This window comes from Chroicocephalus ridibundus, chromosome 10 (assembly GCF_963924245.1).
Source record: "Chroicocephalus ridibundus chromosome 10, bChrRid1.1, whole genome shotgun sequence".
Taxonomy (NCBI): Eukaryota; Metazoa; Chordata; class Aves; order Charadriiformes; family Laridae; genus Chroicocephalus; species Chroicocephalus ridibundus.
In genome coordinates, this window is record NC_086293.1 from 2,587,466 (window position 1) to 2,605,360 (window position 17,895).

At 45.5% G+C, this 17,895-nt stretch overlaps 2 protein-coding genes across 2 annotated transcripts in view; one reads left to right on the forward strand and one right to left on the reverse strand.

Moving 5' to 3' along the window:
* The window catches only part of CFAP92 (cilia and flagella associated protein 92 (putative)), a 35,594-nt gene extending 33,735 nt beyond the window's left edge, over positions 1–1,859 (reverse strand). Inside the window, exons 1-3 of the mRNA XM_063347628.1 lie at positions 1,841–1,859; positions 1,268–1,573; positions 257–453 (exon numbers count right to left, since the gene is read on the reverse strand). Coding sequence (XP_063203698.1) covers positions 257–453; positions 1,268–1,541 — 471 coding nt within the window. The 5' untranslated portion in view covers positions 1,542–1,573; positions 1,841–1,859. The remainder of the gene's footprint in view (positions 1–256; positions 454–1,267; positions 1,574–1,840) is intronic.
* Positions 1,860–9,138: 7,279 nt separating this feature from the next.
* Positions 9,139–17,895, forward strand: part of EFCC1 (EF-hand and coiled-coil domain containing 1) — a 56,573-nt gene continuing 47,816 nt past the window's right edge. The window contains exons 1-2 of the mRNA XM_063347975.1: positions 9,139–9,861; positions 11,199–11,605. Coding sequence (XP_063204045.1) covers positions 9,190–9,861; positions 11,199–11,605 — 1,079 coding nt within the window. The 5' untranslated portion in view covers positions 9,139–9,189. The remainder of the gene's footprint in view (positions 9,862–11,198; positions 11,606–17,895) is intronic.

Sequence of the window (17,895 nt, forward strand, 5' to 3'; positions counted from 1 at the left end):
TAATCCAGAGGAAAATAAAAGTAAAATACTCTGAAATCCATCAGCCTCTTACTACAAAAGTAAGAAGTTCCTGATGATCTGGACTAGCAGAGTCAAGTTCTGTCCTTGCTATTTGTTCTGTATCTGTGTGCGCAGGTAAGGCCCAAGCAGCTGTTAAAACAATATGCAACTACATCACTCCATATTTCAAAACATTCTCCCACCTTCTATATATGACATTTTGGATTACTTTTTTTTTTTTTACGATATTGTTTACCTTGGAATTAGATTCTGTAAATAGCTTTGCAACTGCCCCAAACACCACCAAATCCAGTTTTCTAGGTACGAGGTCATCTGGTAGAAGGAAGTACTCGATGTGATAGCAACACTGTGCTCTTGAAACGGCTCCGGATTCATCAGCTTGAACTCTCTTTCCTCGCACATCAGAGGGATTGGATTTCTTTCGTTTTTGTCCTAGAGAGAATATTAGAATTATTTGGAAGCGTTAAATGTTATCAAAGATGATCCTTTCAGGGGGAACTAACGCTCTCTGCAATGACCAAATTGTAACAGGCGTTCCAGTGTGACAACAGAAAAATGACCGATTGAACACGGATGACTGACAAACGTGAAACTCCTGCCCCAGTGCCCAACTCTGCAACTCTTACCCAGGTTTAACTACCGTAATGGTCTGTAAAGTTCCTGGAACCCCTCCCTTCATCCTCTGTTCCTGCAGCATGACATCCAGTGACTGCAATTCCCAAGACACATTTCTCCTGTTACCCAGATAACTTCCATAAAGCTGAGTTCCACACTGCTCAGGGAAAGGCTGAATGTACCTGCTCCTGCTATATCCAAACACCTCTCTGCCACAGGAGAATCACAACTCATCTGTACAACAGCTGCTACCTTCTCCTAAAATTAAAATACTACCTTTAAACTACCCAAAATCATAGTTAGCGAAGTTGAATATATACACCAAAACGCACCTTTCTTTTCATTATTAGGCAGGGACTGATTAATAAGCCCCAGTTAATATCATGAACTTGAATAACTGTGACTACTGAGGAATCAGGAGTCAGGAAATGTTTTCAGTCACTAGTGACAATCCCAATGATAAAAGGCTGCCATGTCCCACTGCCACTTTCTTGAGCAATCTACCCAGGAAAATTCAAACTGACTAACACCATTTCTAACACTATCTTCTTAAGCCATTCAGGACTCTGCCACACAAATTTATGAAGTAATAGAAGAAGAGTTCTTAGGAAAACCTGTGTCAGGTACTTACCTGTAGGCAGGGCAGGGACAGCCAGTGAGACTGTGAATGTGCAGGTGACAGTATGGGAGCCATCGGGTGCCACTGAACTTCCCTCAGATGGGAGGAGCCTGCTGCTTTCACCCTCTGGGGTCAGCTGGCCACCACCCCCAACCACCTTTGGGTTTTCAGTTTCTAAAGTGCTTTTAAGGGAGAATGTGTTCAAGTCTGTAATGTCGTCTTTATCATCTTCCTCCACCTCCTCTTCTTCCACTGTATTTGAATTCTTATGCTTTTGCTTTGCCATCTTGATACACAGTTGGGTGACGGACTCAGAGGCTACGGAACAAGACAAACAGCTTTATTTTAGTGCTGAAATAGAAATTCCTACTAGAACAAAGCAGGAGCAGGGAAGGATAGCATGAGGAGGTCCAAAATTTTCCATTTCAAAAACGCTTTCAAAATATGTAATGCAGATAGCCAACAGATTAATTTTTGGACGCAGGGACAACCCACACAGCAGTCTCCAAGCGACAAGCCAGGGTCACAGTGCATCAATGCATTCAGCAAACAGCAACGCAAAACACTGAGAGGTGGGGATGTCACCTGGGGCTGCAAACCGTCGGTTTCTTGCCTGGTCCCAGAGGAAAACTGCGTTCTGGAAGCAGTTTATTCCTAGGAAGCAGGGGTAGCCCCTGCGGCGGAGCGCCGGGGGCGCCCAGAGACACGGGCCTGCCCCTGCCGCCTGCTCGGGCCGAGCGGCCGCCAACGGCCGCCGGGGGCTCGGCTGCCGACCTGGCTACCGGAGACCGGCCGCTCCCGAGCCACCAAAGCCGCCTCAACACCCGGCTCCGCCGCCAGGAGCCGCCTCCCCCGCCCCGCCGGCAGCCGACTCGCCCAGCCCGGCCCCGGCCGCTCCCTCCCGGGGGCAGACAGACACCTGGTGGCCACCGCAGCTGCGAGCTGGCCACCGCACCACTCCGTACAGCACGCTCCTCGTACCGGGGTGTTGGTTCTTTATAAGGCTGCACTAAAGCGGAACAAGCCATAGTGCAAAGGGATGTTCCAAAAGCTGTCCGTGGCTGCTGGCTCCCGCAGCCACATACCAGGGTAGTTTGTCCTAGCAGCTGCAGTGAAAACATCTCCCCGGTGCATCTGCCCCTCTCAGCGCTGACTCTTCACGTCCATTAAACGGCGTAGGCTTTCCTTGCCGACACACTCACACCTTACTTTCATTTTAAAATGTTTTTCTCCATTTCCATCATTTCTGAATAGCCTGCGTGTCCTAACAAATAGCGGGAGCCACCCGCTCAAACTGAAACTGTTTTAGTTCAGGGCCTACAGAAAAAGTGGGGAGGGACTCCTGATCAGGGAGTGGAGCGATAGGATGAAGGGTAACAGTTTTAAGCTGAAAGAGGGGAGATTTAGATTAGATATTAGGAAGAAATTTTCCACTCTGAGGCTGGTGAGCCCCTGGCCCAGACTGCCCAGAGAAGCTGTGGCTGCCCCATCCCTGGAGGGGTTCAAGGCCAGGATGGACGGGGCTTGGAGCAACCTGGGCTGGTGGGACGTGTCCCTACCCAGGGCAGGGAGTGGGACTAGGTGATCTTTAAGGTCCCTCCCAACTCCAACCATTCTATGATTCTATAATTTCCTCCAGGCCTTGCACACCCACGGTGCTCGGTGCCACCCACACCAGACGCAACAAGGCGCAGGGCACGAGGCTGCTGGGCCGCCCGCGATGGGACCAGCAGCCTCCCCGGGCAGTGGGGGCAGCAACCCCGCACCAGCACAGAGCGCTCGTGGCCATCAGTCTGCTACCTGCACAGCACCTGTCCAAACCACATCTCAACTGGTATGAATCTGAAAATTTAGTAAGCACTACCACATAAACCTGGAATTAAAACCCCCAAAAATGCAACCCCATTCCCTTTCAAACATTTCCAATATTTTTTTTTCCCACTAGATAAATGTGTCTTTTTTGCCTTGAACGTGGATGGTATTTATGGTAGAGCGGGCAAAGAAATGAGACAAGGATTGTCTACAAGTGATAGTATGTAATTAATTACGCATGCAGCTAACAAATCAAGAAAATGTCTAAGCATGTTCACTTGTCACTAATTTGAAGCGCACGATCATCCAAATGACTCAGCAGAAATAAGAATAAACCAGACAGAAACAAAGGGAGATACGTTTTTCAGAGAGAGTAACATGGGACTATCTACACACCGAACCACTGAGCAGCAAACCCTAGTGTGAATTCAGGCATGTTAGTTATTCCTCACCAACTCCGTTTTCAGAGACTGAGATTGCCTAAATGATAACTAACATTCCACATACACACAACTTACATACCAAGCTCTCTCTTCCTTAGACCGCAGCAAAACCGTTAAAGGATTAGTCCACCAATTATATACCAAATAATAATTAAATATGTTGTCTCCTTGCACAAACCATACGTCCTATTTTTCATAGGAACAGCTCAGTATTTAAGCCCACTTTAGTCCATTTAGTTTGACAATATTTCACACGGGGGTGTGTGAAAAGGGGTGGGGTGATTAATTTCACAGATTTTGGTTCTCTTTGTTTTCCCACATGATTATGTCTCACAACCCATCATTAGGAACCCAGGCTGACATCTCAATTGTCTGAGAAAAAGCAGTTGAGTGGAAATTAAAATGCCAATAGAATAAAACACGATTGTCATGAAAGACTTTCCTGACAGATGAAAGCTTCAATATTTCAGGGAGTATTCTATGAACGAAAGAACACACAAGTTCGTGGTACACCATTCCTGTACCTGCTGCTGCCTTCATGCATGGGGTTTGGGAAATCAAGACAAACCCAATGACAGCACCTGAATTTTTCACATGAAACTGAAAAGCACATAAAGCCCAGAACGATCCAAATCTTAAAATGATTCAACAGTTTGGTGCTCCTTTCACACCTACACTAGGTCAAGACCCAAATCCTAGATGCCAGTCTTCCGCTTCAGCCCACAGCTCCAAAGTGCTGTAGATAGACCCACTGGGTACCTACCAGCCTGGGCTACATCCAAACTGCAATGCTTCTGGTTTAAACACAGCTGTGGGGAAATAAAAGGCTGCAGAGAGAGCGTGCCATACCTTCTGCCGTACCTTCCTCAGGACCACTGGTTCCGCAGCCTGCAGGCAGGAGCCCCATACCTACTTCTTCCCTTCCCTGAGCCTTGCTGCACCTGCATCTTCTGGCCACCAAGCGTGAGATGTAGTTGACCATCAGGGCTGTACACTAGGCAGAGCATGGGGGCATTTTTCCACTATTTCTGCTGAAGCTGTATCACTGTGAAAGGAGTTCAAGATTTGCAGAGCTCCACAGGAAAAGCTCTACAGGGTTTGTTGAGAGAGTCTCAGCCAAGCAGCGAACGGGACACACTCCCCACTCGCTGGCAGAGCCCAAACCATCAGGCCAGAAACTCATACTCACGACTCCTCTCAGACAAAGGCTCTGGGCTGTGGATCCTCAGCAAAGCACGTAACACATAAATAGCACGGAATAGGGGACACCCACATCTTTGTGCCATCTAACTCTATGCAGCGCCCTGCCCAGCATGCCGTTTTGGGGGAATGTTCACTAAGATGTCCAACTTACCCATAAGGAAACTGATTCCAATCTTCCAGAGACTTCAGGTTCTACAGGCCATGGAAATGGTCAGACAGACACAAAATGGGTCTCAGCATCAAGGCTGCAGCTTCCATCACCCTCCTTGGATCTGCTCCTTACAGTCACTGTACCTCCATTCCCTCACCTGTGCACACAGATATAGTAATCGCTGGTGCTCAGGAATATCCAGGAGAAAAATTGCTCTAAACAGGCTAAATCTAAATAATACACGTTTATCCTGAGAATCTACAGTCTCATTTACAGCAGAAATTAAGATGGCATCCATATCTTAAGAAAGAAAATATTTTTCTGAAATAATTTAGATACACACTCTTAGCAGGATTCAAAACCTTGTAGCAGAGGCTGAGATCACATGTGCTCCCCCCAGCCTGCGCAGGACCTGCTGGCAAACTGGTCACCCAGAGACACGGAGAGCCAGGACTAATATCCACTGAAGCACTACAAGCCAAATGCTGGTCTGACTTATGCTATGATGAATTTCCAATTTTCCTCCTCCATTTACTCCAAAATTTGTTCATAAGAAACATGTATGCCATGAGCACCACTGAATAAAAGTTGAAAGCAGTAGATTTCTCTTTTCTAATTACTGTAGAAGATCCTTTAAACTGGTCCAGATGCTGAATAGCTAAGAAATGTCAAATACAACACCTGGTTATTCAGAGCTGCAGCTGTTTCCTCTGCAGACTACCTAACACATCGTTTCTTCCCTTTAAATAGTTTAGACAGAGAGAAAGACCACAATGTAATTAGTAATAGCACGCAGGATAAAAACCAAGTTGCAGTTAGGTAAGGGCTTTTGTTAACCCCAGTGACTTCCCATCAGCTCCACAGCAAGAGAGGCTCCAGACACCAGTTTCTGTCCGTTTATAACATAGACGTTTTCGTCTCCTCTGTGCAAGTATTAAATGCGAACATGCCGCAGGCAGGAGCAGCACTACATCACAGATGGGGATGTTCAATCACATTTTTCCTTCTTTGTCTCACTGTATACACAGAGCTGGCCCAATGCGCCCGATCTAACAAACAAAAAGACAACGCCCAACATTTTTGGAGTTGCAAGTAAACTCAAGACCATGCCAAGAACAACGCTGCACCACTAATATTATTTTAACTCAGCTCCAAAGCTCAGGAAAACAACTGCTTCGGCAACAACAATTTTAAAAGTATCAGTAACACCACAGTATGACTTTGTTGGAAAGGGTTTGGAAAACACATTTTAGGTACTTAGCACTACATTTTCACTTTTCTCCTCGGTAGTAGAAAGTCTGGAAGGAATAAAATATTTTTTCTACTGTAATGAAGTGATCTTTCGGCAAGATGAGCATTTTCCACAGCCCCGCAGTCATGGCTGGCTCTGTGTACTGAACCACAACCTGCCACGCAAATGAGACTGGAGTGTACTGCCAGAACTGGGGACAACTTAGTAAAGAAAAAGTCCTTGAATACTTAATAAAATGTTGCCATCTCTCTGAGCAGGTTTAGAGTATAAGTCAAGGAACAGGCAAACCTTGTCTGGGTCAGGAGTAAAATCTTAGTCTTGCTATAGTCAGGAGCAAATACGAGAGTGACTGTAATTACACTGTGCCCAGGCTCTTCTGTTCCTCTGATATCCAAAGCACGGCACTGGAGAGAGGGTTAAGTGTCGAGCAATTCATCCTTGGTTTTGAAGAAAAGCCGGCTGCAAAAGGAAAGTTTTCTTCTACCCAACCCAGCCCCCCTGTCACAGGGAGGCTACAGGGACATTGAAGATTTCTCTGGTCCAACTGTTTTCGCAGTTCTCTAGTGTTTAAAAGTATGGGGTCAAGTGGTTGTTTTTTAAGAAAACCAGATGCAAACGCCAACTGCTCGGCAGCCAGAGCTTCTCCTGAAAAACTAAAGAATACACCAAATGACCAAAGGTTTGGGGTTTTTTCTAGTATCAACTCTCTGCTTGTTTTCAGAGATGAAGTTTTGGTGAACGTGAACTGGCACCAGAAAGCCCAGGATTTGCCATGCCATTTATGTCCTTTGCTTGTGCAAACAAGGAGCCCAGCAGATGGGCAACGGGGAGTTCACCAGAGGCCCAAATGCTCCCCAGTGCGCTTAATGATCCCTCTCTTCCACCCAGAGACACCCCCAAGAAACCCAACTGGAAACCACAGGTGCTAAAGTAAGATTTACGCTGACATGTTTATAGCCTGGTAAAGATTCTGGCAGCCTTTAAATCAATTATTTCCACTTGATAAATATTTTTACAATTGAAACCAGCTAGACCAAAACCAGTTTCGATTGTTGCATTGTCCAGCTCCAGGGCCTTGATACTTTTATTTCATGTTTGGGGTCAGTCAGTTCGGCGTGTGCGGTAACAGATGTGGATTTCCATAGTATCTGCTAAAAACATTCAAGGTTTATGTTTTTGTCTTTCCATATCCCTCTGGTACTGCATTACAGGGACATTTTGACCCCAAGTCAAGTTCTTGCATTAATAACATTATCAGACTAAGAAAAGCTGAAGTTTTATAGGTATACATGGCTCATATACATACAATAAGGAATATATACGCATATGTTAAACATGGAAAAACACTATCAGTTCATCCAGTCACTCCTCAAGTCAATCAAAAATGTTACACGCATCACTTCAAACAAGAGGAAGATGGGAGAAACACTCTTTAAAGGTACAAGAATACATCAAAAAATCTCAAACAAACAAAAAAACAACAAAACCAAACCAAACAGAAGTAAATCCATGAGCTGGACGGGAGATTCCTAATGACTGCCCAATCACAAAACATGCTACTATTTTGGATACTAAATAAACAGAAGATCATCAGTGGATAAAACTCAGCCCTTGAGAATAAGAAGGCTGATCCTGTGGAGCACGGAGTGCCCTGGAGGAACCTGGATCTTTTAAGATAAAAGCCAAAAGGAGATCTTCAGCAAAACAGCCTTGTATATTGCCAGCCTACCATAGAAATAACCAGAAATCTGATTTTTAGTAAGGAAGGTCAACGGCCTTCTAAAGGATGCTTTTTCTTGATGATGCACGGCACACAGAAGTCAGTTGATATTCCCATTCAACTGTGGGAAGTACAAGCAGCGTCCAGGCCCTGAGCGCACCAGCAGATCTTACCTGCCCTGAACAACCTCAGGTGGGACCCTCACCCACATCCCCTGCCCAGGAGCACCATTGGTACCCAGCAGTGAGCCCCCTGTCCTTCCCAGAGTGATGCTGTAGGTGTACCTATCTCTGGTCCCTGACCAGTCTACTGGATGGACCTTGGACCTGCACTGGAGCCTTTCCACCAGCTCTCTCTGTCCCTATATGCTGCTGCTCTTGACGGGACTTCTTTGATGGACCCCAGACCTGGTTCATTCACCACCTTGCCTTGTCTGGGGCTGTTAATAGAGCCTGTTATCACCACCTCAACTTTGCCACCCTATTCAGACCTCGGGCACGCTGGTGCCATGGTTACCGCTGGCCCGTGGTGTGTCCCTGCCAGTGGAGCAGCCCTGCTCATGCTGCTCCCTGACTGTAGCTGCATTCAACAAGTTATGGTTGGATGCTGCACACAGGCTCCCTCTGAAATCAGTGGGCTGCTAGCGCAGGAAAAGTTTTCAAGCACTCGAGTAGAACTGGTTACAGCTGGGTGCTCCTTTTGAATCACACCTAATTTTCAAAGAGGTCCTACTCCATAGCCAAAAAGTGACAAAAATCACTGCTTTGGAAAGCTCAGACATTTGAACCAGTTTATTTTTTTTTTATCTCTATCACAAACAACAACTTAGCAAACACATACCTATACCATAAAGACACCGCATCTACGGAGATGAAAAAAAACCTGAGCAAACAGAAAGACGAACAACTTTTAAGCATATTAGTTTAATGAATTTAATGGCACTACTCACTCTTTCACAAGTGTCACTTGTCAAACTGCATTCTACAGCGTTATCCTTTTGCTCATATGAGAAAGGAACCAGGAGGAGATGAGAAGTTAGAAATAAGTTCGGAGCTCAGGCTTGGCTTTCCCTGACAAACACAGGGAGGGGGTGGCACCTGCCCGCTTTGCCCGGTGAACCCCGCAGGGCCAGGGGGCCACCGCCACAAGCGGCCCCCGTTGAGGGGGAAGAAGTCGGTGGGGAAAGAGACCCCGCCACCGGGATGAGCGGAGCCCCCGGGGTGGCGGCGGCCCCTCTCCGTCCCCGGGACACCGCCCGGTCCCGCCCCGCTCGGCGGGCGGGGCGGGCTGCGAGGCGTGTCGGCGGGCCCGGGGGCAGGATGGTCGGGGACGGCGGCGGGGCAGGCGGGCGCGATGGAGCCGCCTGAGGGCTGGGACCCGTACGGGCGGCCGGCCCGGCGGACGCAGTGGCTGGTGAGCGCCCTGGCCTACCACTACGGGCTGGACCGCGGCGTGGAGAACGAGATCGTGGTGCTGGCCACCGGGCTGGACCAGTACCTGCAGGAGATCTTCCACCACCTGGACTGCGCCGGGGCGGGCAGGATCCCCGGCGAGGACTTCCGGACGCTGTGCCAGGTGCTGGGGCTGGAGGAGGCGGCGGCGGCCGAGCCCGAGGAGTGCGCGGGGCTGTGGGAGGGCCTCTCGGCCGAGCTCACCTTCCGCCAGTTCCACGCCCGCCTCTGCGGCTACTTCAGCACCAAGGCGGGCAGCGCCCCGCCGCGCCTGCCGCTGGCCCGGGACAGCGAGCACATCGAGACCCAGATCCGCCTGCGCAGCCCCCGCCGCCGCCGCAGGGAGACCGCCGGGGCCGGGCCGGCGGGGCGGGCCGGCGGCGGGGGGGGCGCGGCGGCGGAGCGGCGGGCGGCGGGGCCCTGCTCGGCTGAGTGCTACGAGGAGATCGTGGCGCTGGAGCAGGCGGAGGACCGCATCGCCAAGCTGGAGGAGGAGAACGGCAGCCTGCGGGAGCTGGTGGAGGACATGCGGGCCGCCCTGCAGAGCAGCGACGCCCGCTGCCTGGCCCTGCAGGTGGGTGCGCGGCTCGGCCCCGGGCTGTGGAGCCTCCGCTAATCAAGTTATCCCTGATTAAAGTGGCGTTCAGGGAAGATGCTGCTCTCAGAAAATCCGGTGTTAACAACCTCTGTGGCACCAGACCGATTTATAAAAGGAGTATGGCATAGAGCGAGGCTGCTCTTTGATCTCCAGCATCAACTTTTTAGCAAAGTTTGGTTACATAGAGTCTTTAAGGAGAAATGTTGTATGTTCACCAGTGGAACGTTACATCTATTTAAGGGATGCACTGAAAACCACCCTGCTAAAATTGTAGAAAACATCAGTTTAACAAATCTAAGTGTATAACGCCACTTTTCCTATTGCACACGCAGCCAGTCAGTTATAGACCAGTTATGCACCATTGTGGGGTTTTTTCCAACATAAGAACGAACTTTTTGATTCTTACTTGCACCAGCACATTTAGTGACTCAGCTATAAACGCCTGAGCTCTACCTCAGAAACATGAGAAGCATGTCTTCTTCAGAGCGTGGCCATGCGAGGTCAGGGTCGGAGCCAGCTCTGCGAACGGGCTGATGAACAGTCTCTGGCTCCGGAGCAGAGCCCCATTAACTCTGGGGCTGGTTCCTGTTTCTGCTGTATTAGCTCAAGCGAAACACACGCATACTTAAGGGCAGTTAAATTACTCTGGCATGAAACAGCACAGAGCAGGCGAGGCGCCGCGGGGCTGGGCTCACCGATCATCCCGGCTGGGCCAGTGTGGTTGGGTTGAATACTAACACAGCACCCACAGAACTGCTCCACGCGTGACATTGGCATTAGCTGGCTGTCCAGCTTTGCAACACCTGGCATGGCAGGTGGAAGCCACTTTTACCATTTTCATTTGAAAAGTGAAAGGAAGTCAGAAGCAAACACGAAGTCACCAGTCAAAGGCCCAAAAAGAATGTGGAGGATGACAAAGATTAGAGGTCCAGAGCACCACTAGCTGCTCCCTGTTCACTCATACTGAACGCAACTTAAAAAACAAACTGGAAATATTTTTTTTTTCAGCATACTACTTTGCCTTTTGAGGGCAGACTAAAGTAATGACATTAAACCTATACAGAAACCTGTGCAATAACCTAATTTTCCACTTTGATGAGTAGTTTTAAATTAAATGTATGGATACATATTTAAAAACTACTTTCCAGAGATTGTTTCCTTGTCTCTGTATTTCCCAAAGGTAAGTAGCTTATTAGTTGCTGATCAACTATATGTCATTAAAAAAACACCAACAAAACATAATTCAGCTATTTTCAGTCTTGATATGTCAGTTGCTTTAAAAAACATGAATTTCTCCCTGCTTTCTGTTATAGGTAGGACTGCGGAAAAGCCACGCTAACCATAAGGAAGAGGGGACCTGTTTTATAGGGACTAACAGACAATTGACACAGAACCACTCCCAGACCAAGTGCCTTCAAAGCATTCTGAAGGAAGTGGAACTCATCCGGAGCTCCAGGGATGGGCAAATTGAAGAAGCAATTAGGTTCAATCAGGAGTTGGAAAGAGAGCTGAAGAGCTCTCAGGAGGCTCTGGTCAATCTGGAAGACTGCAACCGTAACCTGAAGAGGGAACAAGCAGAAATGAGGAAGAAGGTTGAAGAGGCAAGACACGCCGTCCTTAACAGTCTCGGCAAGGTGAAGGAGCTAGAGGTGAAAGCTAATGAAGTGCCACATCTGCAAGTTTACATTCAGCAGCTAGAATCGGAACTGCAGCACTACAGGTAAGTTCGAGTCCCTCAAAAAATGCCTATAAAATCACGGTATCGGAACACAAGTTAGCTTGACAATCGCTGATGGTAGCTTATTAAATGTCTCCAAATACACGTTCTAAAATAGACAGAAGGAAATCAGGAGCTACTTATCAATTTTCCTGGTAGGGATCCATAACGGAACCAGGCATATTCAGTGGAAGGTAGGGCACAATAAGGATGTTGATCCACAGAGAGCTGAAGTTACTCCTCAGACACACAGCAATAGGACTCAATGTAGCAATCCTTCAAGAAAGCCTCAAAAGAAATTGCTGACAATCCTTCAGCATCCGCTTGCAACACGCTTATTTTTTCACCTTAACTATTATCAATTCAGACATTTCCCGCTAGTTAAGTCACACACACAAAGCCAGCCGTCATCGGATGGCTGATACTCCATTTCTTATGAAAGCTGTTCAGCTTGTCATACGAATTGGAGAAAAACACACAAGGCCAACTTCTGGCCAGCAGTTTTAAACTCTGCTGTGAGTTCATCAATTCTTCATTGTCAGAATATGTCACGCTCCAGATAGGAGAAGTTAAAACGCTTTCCTAAAACCACAGCAATATAGAGGGAGCCCCCCCAAAAAAAAATACGTCATCCAACTAAACCTTGCTTTTGTAATAGCATAAATAAATATATGCTTCCAAAACCCAGAAAGTTGGTCACAAATTTAATAGCTCACTGCTGTGGTTGCTTTTTATCTCAGACAAAACTTGGACTCATTGATGGTTACCAAGTGCCAGGCAATTTGTTTCAAACTGACCTATGGAATGAAATGTTGTTTATATTTCTACTGACCCAAAGTAAAGCTAATATTTAATATTTTTTCCTAACTGTACTAAAACTAGTATTTTAATATATTGTCTATTCTGAACACCAAGTCTCTTCCTAAACTTATACTTCCTCTGTTTGCTTATAAGAAGAATTCATAGGGAGTTATTTGTAGCATCATAGCCATTGTACTGGTTTATGAAGGGAGGAAATTCTAAAAATAATCATTTTATCCGGTGTCTTTCTGTAAGTGTTGTGTATGTTAATACCTGTGTGGTTGCAGAAGATAAAAGTATTTATTTAAACATCTATAGGATTTTAAAAACACTGTGAGGGCACATGGTGTCCAAGATGGTTGTCATTTACAGGGAGATCTGGGTGAACGATACAACTCTTAGTTCCGAGATAGATCACACTATTTGTCTAGTCTGTCAAGTTCTCCCTGGCATAAGCACCAAAGACGTTAAGTTCTTGTCCCGCAGAATTACTTTTCCAAAGTATGATGAAGCAGTTTTCTCCGTTTTCAAGTACCACAAAAAGTTTGTAAGCACGTAAGGAGGATTGAGGGTTGGCAAGAATTAATGCTGCAAGGTAGCAGTGGAAAGAAACGGGTGGGGATTTGAGTCTCCTGCGGAAAGCATTTAAGGTTGCAGATTTGTCTCCCGAGAATTCACCTTAGCTGGCTTGGTATGGCCACTGTTTTACTCAGCCAAAGTCAGATTTCTTCCAGAGAGGATCATGTTCAAGCACGAGACTATTCTATGAGTTTTTCACGCTGCTCCTATTTGTGCTTTTGCATTTCTAAAGTAGAGAAGAAAATGCTTTCTTCTTTTAGGTTCAGATTTTCAAAGCTCTTTAAGCATCTAAATCCCATTTCTAGACCTTCCTCTTATGCCAACTTGCTCTCAGTTAGACTTGGAATCACAACAATGACCTTAAATTATAATCCCTAACTCAGGAAACAACATAGTTTGTATCTATTCAGGAAAGCGTTTAAGTACTTGCAAGTGATTAAATGTTTTCCTGAACTGGGGTACCTAATTACAGTTGCCTTTTCTGCCCACAGATGCATATTCCTGCAAATTTAATGCAAAACGTTACTATCAACATCTCTGGTAAATGTTTGCCAGATGAAGTCTGTATGACTTAAACATGAACTTTTTCTGAGTACAGAGGCTCCCGAATCAGGGTTGGAAACGTCCCTGTCATGTTATTAGGCTCTTAAGCCAACCTAGTGACCAAATACTTTATAGATACTTCTCGTCTGAAGGTGCAGGCCCTGTTCTTCCTACACTGGATGAATGTCCAAGGGTTTGGTTCCCTATTTTCTCCATCATTAGAAACTTGTACTATTGTTTATTTTTTAATCCCTGTCAATTTAATGAGTCAGCTCAGATACCTTACAGGTAAACGCCAAGAAATTCCTTACTGAAAAGCATGAGTTAAATTCATTACAGAGGAAAAAGAAGTGTAACAAGAAATCATGTGCTTTATCAGTGCTATTATATCAAAAATGCGTAACTCACCGTGTCCATATACAGAAGAGTGTAGGAAGTCATGCAAGCCCCATTTTTTTATGCAGCGCTGCCCAGAGCGTTATTCTCATTTTGTACTGGCGCACTTGATTCATTTTCCCAGCTACAGGACCTTTCATTTGTTATTACTGAAGCTCAGCTTTTTGATTTTTGGACTACCCTTCCAGTTTTTCAAAATTATATTGGGACTAACCTCCAAATTGCTGTTATTCCCTCCCAGGTTGGTGTCAATTGCACATTTATAATTTCTCTGTCAAAAGCTGGCAGCCTAAATGAACGTGCTAGCTAGGTCCCATGGCAGATTCTGGTCACCTCCGCTTGATATACTCTCTCTATCTGAGAGAAAAATCATTAACAGCTATTCCCAAAACTCATTTTTTTCAGTAAGTTTTGCTCCATTCTAATATAGTCCTATGATTTATAAATTTTATTTATAAGAATGCCACATATAAAAGTGTTACTACAATAAAAATGTCACATCTACTCCTCTTTATCCATTCAGCCATTTTCCCTGTCAGAGAAGGAAATTAGATTGGTTTGACATGAATTGTTCTTGCCAAATATAAGTTGGCTCTCTTTTCTATACTACGTTGTAGGTGGCTTAGAAATTGATTACTTAATAAAGTTTACAGATTTTTTTTTCTCTTTAATAGCGTTGGAGGGAGTAACAGAATTTAACAACCTTTTTTTGATCCCAACGTAACAAATGCAAAGAAAGGTCATTCGGAATTGAAACAGACTTCATAATGGAGATATTCACAGAGGTTTTATGTTGCTGTGTTAGCCAGCAGCACAGTAATTACATAGGTCAGTGGAAGGGGTCATAAAATACCAAAAATGCTTCCCATATGCATGGTCTGTCTCCTAAATTACTTAATTATCCATCAGCATTTATATGTGTTAATGAGTAGGAATCCTTTTTACATGGAATGGAGAGGGGCTCATTTCATCCCTCATAGTCTCTTATAAATATGAAAGGGGAGGCCTCTAGCATAATCTCCCCCATTTATTTATTTCATAAAGTCACCAGTGTTAATTTTTCTATAAAAGTTATGCTTTAGGTTATCCTATATCAGAAGTAGCGCAATTTTTCTTTTCTTCTAGGAGGCAATGTCCTGATCTTTTCAATAATTTCTCCAGTTATCATTTACTCTGTAAAATAGAACAAGATGGACCAAACAGATCCAAATCAATAATCCAAGAACAGCAGAGGAACATGGAAATATTCCTAAGCGATAGAGAGTCAGCTCCGTTAGGTGAAGAAACGAAAGCCCTAGGAAGGAAACACTACTCCACAAAAGGAGGTGTATATAGTAGGCTATTTCCAATCTGAATGATAATGCATATTTTAGGTTTAGGTACCCTATATCTGTTCTTCTATTTAAAAAATTAGACATTTTTAAATAAAGAAAATCTGGACAACTTTCTGCTTGTCTGGTGTCATCAATATCAACTACTTGCTGGTTGTAAGGCGAAGTGCAGCTTGGCAATTTACTTCAAATGGCACAAAACGTGAACAGAGACTGTTGGTGCATGTGTGGTAGAGTACACCAAAGAGTGGCCACAACTGCAGAGAATTCTCAGACGAGAGCAACAAGAGGCAGGGAGCGATGACTGGCGGCACTCGGTAAGAGCGGTGACAGTCAAGGAACTGAGCTCCCGGGGGGTAAAACAAAATGTTACTTTGCAGAGCCTCATCTGCAAGAGCACTCAACCAGATTGTTCTGCATGAACAATGTCATCTCATTTTCTAATTCTGCTTGTACCTCATATTTTCTTCTGCTTAAGACTGTAAGAAGTTATATATTACACAGAAGTCTGGCAAAAAATTCAGAACTTTATGTTTTTCAAGAAGTTAGTAACAGGTATGTTCCCATCATGTGAATCTTAGACTACTGGCATGTCTCTAGTCATAGAAGAATCATGAGCTAAGCAAGCAAATCAGATTACTACTCGTTTGAAACTTTAAAGGAATATTTTGATTTCACAAAAAGGGATAATGGAAGTTATTATTATGGTAGAAGGTACGTGGTAGAAATCTGTAGAGAGCAATTCAAATACGTTAAGTTGACATTGAAGAAAACATATAGCATCTCGTTCGATGGAAGGGCTAGTTTTATTTCAAATGCAAGATGATTCTTTCAGTTCTTTTTAACATTAATAATACTTGCTTCTCATAATAATAGCAAAACCTTTACTTCAGATCCATTCAAATTAGCGCAAGTGCATTTATCCTCAAGGAAGCTTGTACTTAGGTGCTAATTCCGATGTTGGCAATGTAGCCAGTTCTCTGGCCTTTTTCAGTGCTGGGCTCTTAGTTACACAGCGTTTACTCTCAGGAACGTTTCCCCGGTCTCTCCCTAAATCCTCCTTTTCATCTGGCTTGCCTTATTTGCTGTGTTGGGAGTAAATCACTGTGAGCACAATGGCAATGCCACACATGTGGACGCTGCCCATTCACCGGGGTGAACGTGCTTTCGCCGTGTCCCAGGCTTCCTCCCACAGCTCTGAGCAGGACGTTTGTCCAACTCGCTGTAGCTGTCACTTAGCAGCCCCCGTTGCACATACCTTCCTGGGGACGGAGAGATTAAAGCATACTACAAGCCCTGCACTTGTCAGCAGTAACAGAAAAGATAATTCAAGGCAAAGGAGTTAGTTTTGTCATCTCATACGCAGTATCTGTCACATGCAGCTGCCTTTTTAAAGCCGTCTCCTGCCCTTCTGTGCCTAATTTGAATCATTCCAACCCCTCCTATACCAGAGGGATTATTTTTTTCCCCAGAAGATGTGCAGGCAGTGTTTCTGCAGCTACTCTCCCTTGAATAGGTGCCTGGAAATTCCACCAGCAGCTTGGTGGAGCCCCACAGTGCACCTCCCTCCTTCATCTGCCCTGGCAAGCTGCATCACACCTGTCTGCCTTTATAGACTTTCCCCAAGAAAACGGACACCTTTTACTGCCCAAACTTTCTAGGTGATGCAACATACTATCTGTCTTTTCTTATGCCAGCAAAAATCAAAGATTAGTTTCATACACAAAGATAACTTTAATTTAAAGAAAAAACCTACTCCCCTTTCAAATAATTTCTTAAGACTGGACTCCCTCTCAGAGGGTCCACCACTTTGAAAGCACACCCACCAAAGTCACTTTCTTGGTTGGACTCGATGATCTTAAAGGTCCCTCCCAACATAGACAATTCTATGATTTTCGCTGTCATTGCAAGAACCAAAATCAAACAGGAATGGTCCTAGCTCATAAATAGCCCTCAGTTCCTCCTGATTACCTGGGTGAGCTCCTGTACAGCACCTTTCTGTATCAAATATTAGCAGGATGTCACTTTCTGCCATAAAGGCTTCCTAGGCACCTTCTGGTGGGCCTAGCTCGCCGGTGATAGGACATCACTGTCTGTACTGCTGTTGCGCTCAATTTACAGACCTTAGAATTGCATTAACCTTGATATCATCCTGCTGACAGATCCTGACACTTCAGATCCCAGTGCATGCAGACACAAGCACAGCAAACTCCATGCATTGGGGTTTATCCGCTTGACAAGACTGGGATCTATGCATCTCTGTCGACCTAAAAGCCAACTAACATCAGTGTAGGAAAGCTGCACAAAAAGAACCATTATTTATGACACATCCGTAAGCCAAGCGTTTGTAGCCTCCTGTCACAAAGTGTTACAGCTCGTTATGCACCTCCCTGGGGAGCCAGGAGGACGGTTGCGTGTTGCCTACAGTCACGCACTCGGCCTCTCAGTTGTTTCTTGCGCAAAGCTGACAAGGTTGTAGCCACTTCCATGTCAAAGAAGCACCTGCAGGAAAGGAAGCTTGCCAGACCACTCCAGTTTTTCCCCACCTGGCTAACAGGTCTGCGTATGACCAGGTCCCACCATACTGCTCTCTGCTCCTGTGATCAGACCTCTTGAATTCATCAGGAGCATTACAGGAGTAAC